The sequence below is a fragment of the Schistosoma mansoni genome (assembly GCF_000237925.1).
Source record: "Schistosoma mansoni, WGS project CABG00000000 data, supercontig 0126, strain Puerto Rico, whole genome shotgun sequence".
NCBI lineage: Eukaryota > Metazoa > Platyhelminthes > Trematoda > Strigeidida > Schistosomatidae > Schistosoma > Schistosoma mansoni.
In genome coordinates this window covers 239,462-249,581 of record NW_017386035.1, presented here as the reverse complement: position 1 = coordinate 249,581, position 10,120 = coordinate 239,462, and the positions used below count along the sequence as shown (strand labels likewise).

Here is a 10,120-nt window from a genome sequence, read left to right as displayed (position 1 = left end):
AACCAAACGATTATTTCCGGTTTTACCATTGATACAGAGAAACAATAGACAGTAATATGTTGCAGCCATAGCGGGTATTGAATATAAATGTAATTACATAAAAAGTGTTACTAACGAAGAGAAACGTGGTCTTTATTTTTTCGCTATAAGAATCACTGATTATTTATGTCACTACAGGTGTATCTTTTCAGTTATCTAACCCTTTATTAAGCGATGTCCTTATCCGCAATGTTATCACGAAAACAGACGGCGAACAAAAAGAAACCTTTCCCCACCACAGAAATACCAAGGAAGAAGGAAATCGCAATATCTTCTAACGTATTTTGAAAATTGAAGGTTTGAATGTTGATCAGTAAGTTTCCGCTCAAATTGTTTCGGACGTTGGTGTTCTAGCAATGCTCAAGTCCTTGACCTGATTCCTTAGTATCAATGATGAGAGTCGTTTTTAGCACAGTATTATTTTTGTGTGTAAGCCTTGATATTGCCGTATGCAACTCAGAAGTGGATGATGACTCATCTACAAGAACTACCCTACAACTGCGTGATAGTGTGGAGTTTTCTTACTCGATATCGAATTTCTTTTTGGATCTTATTCGTGGTAAGAAACCACCTACAGCTGTTTTTGAAACCCTTGTCAATATTCAAAGTACGTTGTTATCAACTCGTTAATTATCTTTGATTTTTAGCTTCACACCACTCAAGACTCGCATATAGAAGCGTTGAGCCTGTGAGTTTCAGTTTCTGCCTTTGTTTTACGTTGTGATCTGATTCTTTCACAATGGACTGCATTCTGTCATAGCTTCACCGCTTTAAGCCTGTTCATGTTTCCCATGTCCATCAGCTGGCCACCTGTTTTGACCGTCTTAGAGACGCAACTAGTTTCCTCGTTCCATGCAGGTTTACCCTCAGTATGGTCGAATCCTGTGGTTAACTGCTGAGGAAATTCATGCGAGCACCTTCAATTTAATATTTCATGAGAAGGCTGAACACAAGCATGATAGAAAGTGGCCAGCGTATGGCTTTAAACTCCTGTCCTCACATCAACATGAACAATAAGTGTCAACTCCTGTTAGTTGTATGTGTACATATTCAAAATTGACTTGAGTTTATAACTACCGAAAGCTCTTTCCTTAATAAAGGTTTGTTTAAGAAAGGCAAATAGGTAACTAACAGTAACAGTAGTACATTTCATCCCGCTGTAAACCATTTATTTTTCCAGCTATTTGGAAGTACTTCAGTTATTCACTCTCAATAAAACGTCAAGAGTCCGAGCGTTCGTTTTTCTATGAAAGTTGTCTTAAAGCGTCTCCAAACCTCGCATTATAAGTGAACAATGTTAAAATGTAAACACGTCAAATCTAAATATAGACTGCTACAGCTTTTAAGAGAATCCGGGGTTCTTTTTCTGCTGTATAACAAATAGAGATTGCAACCAAAATTTTCAGACTTCAGTTTATGAGAAAAGTAATCGCCATAAGCAACGTCGGACTTCGTACATATGTTCACCCCTAGGGTTACCGTAGTGAAACGGATTCATTGAGATAAATACCACAGTAGTATTAGTGACAGTAAAAATGATTAGGTTTAGAGATAATTTTAGAAAAGTAATTCGCGAGGTAGAAGGCATAGAATAATTGCACAACTCAGGATCTAGGGGAAAGGAAAGAATAAATGCATCTGTCCCATTGCTACCGAATTCAGACTACGCCATCTATTGGCTCGAATTGCTGCTCTCAATGACCGTACGGACGTCAATTAGGTGGTCTGAAGGAACAGATATGGCTTAGATCGATTGTCGGTGACTTCATGGACTGATGTTGTTTCACTTGTTCCTAGCTTTCGTCCAATATGCTTATGTAATAGCAAACGTCGTGCATTGATGTTGAGGAGTGGTTATGCATACTCAACTCATTTTCCATCCTTAGTCGCCAAAAATCCACTATCTTGTCAAATGATATGCTATGTCTAGTGCCCTCCATCTCATGTCAACATAGCTTACTCAGTGACCCCAATATATGCGAGGAACTCTTCAAAGGTACCGATGATCAAATATTTGTGCCGGAGTAATTTTTACGTTTTACAGAAATACAGACAGCGAACTGGCCCGAAGTACACACGTTTTCTACTTCACAAAGATTCTTTCGCCTACTTAGGGAATGTATATGTGAAAGTTTGCAAAATGGCAACATTTCCCTTTGGAGTGCTATCAACAACTTGGTAATAGACTAAATATGGTCCTTTATTAGGTTTGTCTTTTTCGAAAGTAACAAGCTTTATAGTGATGCTTTTCCCGTCTATCAATTGAAGGACGGATATACTGCTCAGCAGTTCGTTCTGTTCTACTTCACGTCTGCAAAACGTAGCCATTAAAGGTAGAGGATATTCGTAAGTTTCTAGTATTTGATCACAGATGTCTTAGAAATATTGTTCACATCTTTCGGGATCACCGGGTAAGTAATAGTGAGCTTAGACTCAAATATTAGTGAATGATGGCAAATCATTTGATGAGGTTGTAAATCTTCATCGACGGTGATGGTTGTGCCATGTATCACGCATACCCAACTACTGATTAATACGGCGCGCAGTTCTGACTAGTGTTGGAGACGGATGGTCTGAGCCATGTTGTTAGATGCAGACTACTTGTCTGGGGTGCGCGTGACTATCGTAACCAGTGGTTGGAGACTGGGTGACATAGCTGAGAATCGATCACAATGGCGTAGGTGTGTGCAGTGCTTGTCTTCTCTCAAACCTTGAGATGAAATTTACTTTATACCTCTCCTTCTACGAATTAATTCTTTCTCCGTGTATCATATCCTTATATGCTATCTTTATCTACATATATTACTACCATTGAAGTGACTGCTTCTATGAATTCGGTGTTGATGTTGTTGTGCTAATAAGGTATAGAAACTTGGACCGATGCATATGCATGCCTGGTCGTATGTTGTAGATGACTGACCGGCTTATTTTCTGTAGAACTGTACTTTCGAGGTCTTACAAATGCTTGGGTTTCTTGCGTTATATATATATATATATATATATATATATATATATGCTTTTTGAATTTAGTTAATGACCAATTATGTATGTTTTTATGTAACCACATATTTTTCTAAACAGGTTGTAACAACATACTTGGGATATGGCATATGCCTTGTTTTCGGTCTTCTATTTGCTATTTTTATGCCCCTTGTTGGAATCGTTTTCTTCTGCGCTCGGTGCTGTGGAAAATGTGGTGGGCGTGTACAGTTTGTAGATTCAAAGCACGACCCTTGCAAACGAGTTGTATACACAATATGCCTAGTCTTGATTGTGACGTTTCAATTGTAAGTCAGATTAACTCAGAGCAATATAATAATAGTACTGTCATGCTTGTTTTTCTTAAAGTTAATGTACGTCGTCGATGTTTGCCTAAGAACCTTTATAATATTTTGGATAGTGACTTCTATCTTAAATTCTCAGTTTTTATCTCCATTAAGATTCACTGTTTAAAAAAATGTATTGTGAATCATAGTCTGAGTATCCGAAGCCTTCCATAAGCCATTCTAAGTGTAACAAGTATTTTTAAGGTTACGTCCTTGTGACTATATAATACTTAAAATATATAGTTTCCTTGTTAATATTGCTAGTTCAAGTCCTTTTCATGAACTGACATTCTTAGTTTTTACTCATTTCTATAAGAATAGCTCTGTAAATAGTATTGGAATACTTCCGATCTATGTGAGTACTAATAAAAGTCATCTAAAGCTAACACCAATTAGGAATAACTATTTAAACATTTTTAATGATATTATTGATGTCTCATTAAAACTTCAACCGCTTGAAGGTCGATCCTATCCGTTTCTTTGAATTTAAACGTTGTAATAAATACTGATAGTTCGTATTTGTATAGTTTCGTAATCTTCGTCAACTTCTAAGCTAGTAACGTTAAGTCATTATTACACAGGATGCTATCGGATAACATAGTTGACCTCCTTTATAGAGCTCGTCAATCTGGCTACTTAACTATCGTTTTGGAGTTTTGTAACTTCCTAGGGCTTGAATAGTCAAATAGCCTTGTTAGCTTTCACATGGTCTATGTAGTTCAGCCTATTGTTTTCCTCTGCACATATTAGAAGCTTCTTTTTCACTTTACTAGTAATTTGACGCTAATATTTTAGTGGTTAGCTCATTTTTACTTACTGCTATTTGCCGCAGCAAGAAAATTCTTTAGAGTTCAACTTGATAATGAAAAAGTCAAGAATATGTCAGGAACAACTGAAGAAACACTTAGTCAATCATAAAAGTGATATCCACCCTGAGTTAACTTGGGGTGATATCTGAACAGCTGTGATAACTGCAGTGATGTCTACCAGCTACTTAAACCATAAGATTGAGAAAAGTCAATGGATTTTAGCGGCGTCTACTAAACTACATATGCTTAAAAATTCATCTCTTCTGGCTCTGAACACATGCAGAACCAGCTCAAACGTGGGCTAATAAAAGGTTCACTTGGAAATCGTGAGCAGTGGGGAATACTGAAAGCAAAAGAGACAGCGGCGATAAATAACAGTATACAGCTGTTCAGACTTATCAAGGAAATGAGTATCAGAAACATGGCTGTTGAGAAAACAGTCTCGGAAAAGGACGTGTCTATTATTTACTCAATCCAAGAGATTGAACCGATGAACAGAACACTTTTTGGAACAGTTCAACTGGTCTTCAGCCACTTCAATTACCCACTATCTTCAAGAAACCTGGATGGTGAATCGATTTAAGTCCTCCAACTCTCAAGGAGGTTGAAAAGGCTCTAAGTAATATAAAGCGAGGGAAAACAGCAGGGTTTGATGGACTAATCTCCGAGGTTTTTAAAGATTGTGGTTCAGTTTTAGCAATTAGATTAACTGAGATCTTAGTTAAAATCTGAGGACTGGGTGTAGTCCCATCTGACTGGTCTCGATCGCTGATCGTCCCAGTTTATATTAATGGACAAATAAGTACTCTTCCAAATGTAAAATGTTACTTCAGGACCGGCTTGCATCATTGCCTGAATTAATGGTAAGGAGCGAAGTAGTTGAAAGTATCAACCGCTCGATTTATTATGGGAGCCTCATCAGTCCTAATAGTCTGGTATCTGAAAAAATCTCGCTAAAACTTTAGGAAGCTGTACTGGCTATTGCGAACTTGTGTCACTTGTGGTGTGTGAGAGATATCCATCTGCCAACCAAAGGACAAGTTTACTGCGCATCAGTTTGTTCAATTCTACTAATGTAGCTGGTTGCTGACCAACTTATCACACACGTAACCGTTTAATCGTTGGCTGTTAATCTGTGACAAGTAAATTGCATCTAAAACATTCACGTCTGTTCGTTAGTTTATTCCTTGTTTGAATTTCGGCTGTGTTTTTAGAACAGTATAGACAGTCATTGGTTCCTGATTATTTACTACGATAAGGTAAAAATTCTCCCAACTTAATTGTAAGATATCAAATCGTTGTAGCTGATATTGAGAAATTTGATTTTACTTTCGTCGTAGTATTTAGCTTAAAGGCCAAAATATATTATTCACAATAAAAAGTTAATATTTTTCATCATAATCTTCTGTATGCTCTTTTATATCCTGAAGGGCTGCTGTTGTTTTGGCTTTCATCAATCACCACTTATTCCATGAAGCTTTGGTCAGCAGAGACCCGCGCATAGGTGCTTTCAGTCAAGCTAACCTTAGCCTTATTGAGTTTGAAGAGGCTCTAAAAGATATGGTACAGGTTCGTTCAACAAGAGTATTTTTGCACTATCCCGAATTACTGTCATTTATAATGAAGTTTTAGAACTTTTTCTTTGGTGCTTTAGTGTGAGTCTTTTCTATCTGTTTCTATCCTTGGGATTTTAACGTTACCTTCATGTATAGTTTATTATTTACAATCATACCTCTACACTTAAAATACTGAAATGAATGTTCAAATACTTAATAATCTGAAGACTAAAATTCATATTTTATTTACCTACTGATTTATGGCAGCAGTTGGCTAAAGTGACTGTTTTGTGTCTGGGCATTCATTACTGATCCAAGGTATTCAGGTCAATCTCTAACACTAATTGCTTTTCTGTTCTCTGAGGGACTCCAAACTTGATCTGAATCGAACAGACAGGAAAGCTGGTGCTTGATGTGTTTCATATTGCCCTAGATAAATGTATCACTAACTACTTATGAATTGTCTTATTGTTTGCACCAGTTCCTTTCTCTTGACATTACATCCGCTCTTATTATCAATGTTTTTTCTTGTCTCCCTTCACTCAGTTCAGTTTATGGTGTGACTTTTTCAACCGCTACACGTTTTTCGCATCCCTTAAATCATTTTTGCTTCTTGAATTTCTCGACAGCTTTTTGACTCTATTGTTTGACGTTTTTTGGGTTCAGGTTCTCGTTTGTGGAAAAAGTGTCTAATCCTTGTGGACGAACTACTCTAAAAGTTGAATTTTGCAGCTGAATAATGATGTAGTCCTTATGCCTAGTTAAGTGCGGTCAGTCAAGTCAAGGCTAACTAGACAAGACAACATATAGTTTGGTAGAGTCAAAACTATTTCAGATATTATACTAGTCTCTGTGAACTGGTGCCAAATGGGAAGCTGACATAATTATAGTTGTTGGTAATTTGGTTCAGGTGTGGTGTTGGGTCTTTCCCATTTCTCATATTTTTATAATTTCCATCTGTAGTAAAGATAAAAGTTGACAAAAACAAACTCAAGGGTTCATAAAAATGATGCACACTGGAAGTCATTCTAAATAAAATGTAAAACTTTGATTATTTGAAAAGAATAAAATCTTTACGTTTATTATCCATAAAGCATGTGACCTATGGTATCAGAAAGGAGCATGTGACGGTGTTTTATTTACTTGTTTTTTAGATGGCAAAGAATACTTCTTCAACAGATCTTAGTAAACAAAAAGAACGCTTCATGCGAATTATAGATGGTATGTTACTTGGTTCTGCTTTTACCTTGTGACTTGCTATTGAGCGAATTGAGGAATTGAATTTACCTTATTGTCATTATTTTTTTAAAGTCAAGCTGTTTACAATGATTTTATTTGTAATCCTATGTGTGATTTTTTTGGTCTGCGTATCTAAGTTGTGTAGATAAGTACTGACAAAACTTCACTTACTTTTCTTCCAGATGGCCTTGTGAGCTTTGAAGAAGATTTTACTAAACTATCTCAAGCGAATAATGTATCTGATGCAATTTCAGGATTTCAAACATGTATGTACATTTATTAATTTATCACTGTATAGATTATGGCATAATCTACATATGATATTTTGCTTTCTGTACTAAAGCCTTCTGTATTTAGAGTTGAAAATGATAGAGCTTTACATTCAACTTTTTCAAAGGATAATTACAAAGGTTTGGGCATAAGTGTTAACTTCATCATAGCGGTACTAAAAGAAATAAACAATGAAACCTGCCTCAATCCTTTTGTGTTAATAAATGGTTATGATATTTGCACACCATAATTGTCTAAAAATCTCCAAACGTCTTTAAATTACAGCTCTTAAAATTCTGGTTCATAAAGGTGACGAGGACAATAATAGTTAAGTCTCAATATATTACTCAATGGGTTAGAAATCGACCAGTGCTCACAAATTAGTAAGTTATATTCAATTAAAATATGGGTAAACGCGCCACTATTAGACACCGAATAACGCTGCAGTTAAGCACTATAGCAAATAATAAGGTCCCTACCTTTGTCACTTCAAAATGCATCAATCACAACAGTGTAACAAATTGTGACAGAAATAAAAATGAGACTATAAACTTTTTTTCGAACTTCCAAGGAGTGATCTTATATGTTAAGGATATTTAGTTTGATGCAGTTAGATGTAAAATAATTTTTTGGGCACAAGATTGTGACATCAATCCATGAAGTGTTTTTGCTGTCAAAGCAGTTCTTATAAACGAGTGAAGGCTTTTCATTTCAAGTCCTTGGGGTAACAGTTCAGTTGCTTGTTGAGGGCGTTAATTAGTCAGCTCGAGAATCATACTCACATAACCTGTTTCGAAAATTGGGCATTGCGTTCACATCTTACTTGTCCACTTTGTTGTTTCTCTTTGGGTGTTTATTTTGTTTTTGGTGTGATGCCAGTTAACATATTAGTTCGAAAAATGACCTATTAATTTAAGCTGTTTGGTGATATCACTAGTTATACAGCTATCAGTGTATGTTAATATTTAATCATTTTCATAATAATTTTGCATATGATTAGCAGTACAAAGCAGTTCATAAATTTCCATTCCATACTCATGAATTTTTTTCTAACCGTATTCACTGTTTCTTATTTACAAGCTGCACGAGCTTTCCTTCCTGGATCTGAGGCAATCGCACAAATAAGTTACTTTAACCATTCTCCCCCGAGGTGATCTCTGAACTACCTACCATTCGTCAGCGCCTCACTGATACATTGAATACAGGTTGTCCCATTGATAAAATCATTGAATGCCGGGAATTGATGGAACTGGCCAACGATCAGTTAAAAGTTCGTGTTCCACCAAATGTGGTAAGTAATGATTTCATGAATTGCATTTTTGGTTATGGGTTACAAGTTGTGTTCTCAAATGATCTATCATTGCTCACTCATTGCTGGAAAATCGCTATTTTTTATCATAGTTCAGACAAACAGTTTGTCTTAAAAAGTCTCCTTCAACTGACTGAATAGAAATTTAATTTCCAATCTACACAAAAATATTATTTATTTATTTATTTAAACACATAAATATTGGTACAAGGGGGCACCAGATATATATGCGCCACACAAAACAATGAGAATGGGAAGAGAAAAGGGGTAAGATGCATATATAAAAAAAATAAGAGTAATGATGGGGGAAACTGAAATGTACAACCAGAAGAATTCTTTCAGTTAAGGAGGTTATGACCACTCTTTATGAAGAAAGAAAAAGAAGGTTACAGCAGGCTCGCCACTGGCTTCTATTCTGAGCCATATCTGATAACGTCTCTAGCCACTGTGTTGCACCATCTCTCGGACTCCAGCCAGGGAGGCGTGAAGGACCAACAGAAGCCAGTCCTTTGTAGCTTCCTTTCATACCACGACGCCGTGTCATACACTGACCACCTCCGCATTTTCCAACTAGTCCCAGAGTCGGCAAATAATGCACGACGTGGAATTCTCTGGGACGACATTCGTAAAACATGTCCAAGCCACCGAAGTCGGTGTATCAAGATGGTGACAACAATTGAATTATCGTCTCTGCGCCCGAACACACGATGCCGAACCTCTGCATTACTAACATGGTGTTGCCACTGGATGTCAGCAATCCTTCGGAGACAACGATGATCGAACACAGAGAGTCGTCTAACATCCTCAACTCGGAGAGGCCAGGTTTCACAAGCATAGAGCAAAACTGCTCTCACCGATGCGTTGTAGATCCGACCTTTTACAGCTAGACTAACACCACGAAGGCGTCAAAGATGGCCCAGATTGGCATAAGCCGCTCTGGCTTTCCTTATACGTGCATCAATCTCATCACTCACGCCACCACTAGCACTTATGTAGCTACCGAGATACACGAACTTCTCAACTACTTCAATCTGCTCACCATCCAGGGTGAGTACAGGATGAGAATCCTGCCAGTCTTGTAGGAGTACTTTGCACTTTGAAGGTGGAAAGCACATACCGTACCTGCGGACACTGATTGCCAACTGATTAAGTGCGGATTGCATGCCTTGGGCATTATCGCACAGTAAGACAATATCATCCGCATACTCAAGGTCGAGAAGTCGTTCTCCAGGCAACAGATCCACACCGCCATTACTTACGTCCATCAGGGCTGTTTCCAGAATGTCATCGATAGCGAAGTTGAAAAGGAATGTTGAGATTGGGCAACCCTGCCTAACTTCACTGCTTGAATGGAACAATGGAGAAAGGTGGTTGTATACCCTCACTCTGCCTGAAGTGTTTGTATACAGGGCCTTTAGGATGTTAATGAACTTTTCAGGCACACCCTTCTTCAATAGACAATCCCAGAGGACAGTTCTGTCCAACGAATCGAAGGCAGCCCTGATATCAAGGAACACTACGATTGTTGGCCTGTGATAAACATGACAGTGTTCTAACATTTGGCGGAGGGTG

The 10,120-nt window shown here is 37.5% G+C and overlaps 1 protein-coding gene across 1 annotated transcript in view; it reads left to right on the top strand.

Moving 5' to 3' along the window:
- Nucleotides 1–429: 429 nt before the first annotated feature.
- Nucleotides 430–10,120, top strand: part of Smp_130520.1 (prominin (prom) protein, putative) — a gene marked incomplete at its 5' end in the record, with an annotated part of 49,046 nt that continues 39,355 nt past the window's right edge. Inside the window, 7 exons of the mRNA XM_018789997.1 lie at nt 430–646; nt 687–727; nt 3,121–3,326; nt 5,605–5,743; nt 6,885–6,951; nt 7,152–7,235; nt 8,445–8,530. Coding sequence (XP_018646386.1) covers nt 430–646; nt 687–727; nt 3,121–3,326; nt 5,605–5,743; nt 6,885–6,951; nt 7,152–7,235; nt 8,445–8,530 — 840 coding nt within the window. The remainder of the gene's footprint in view (nt 647–686; nt 728–3,120; nt 3,327–5,604; nt 5,744–6,884; nt 6,952–7,151; nt 7,236–8,444; nt 8,531–10,120) is intronic.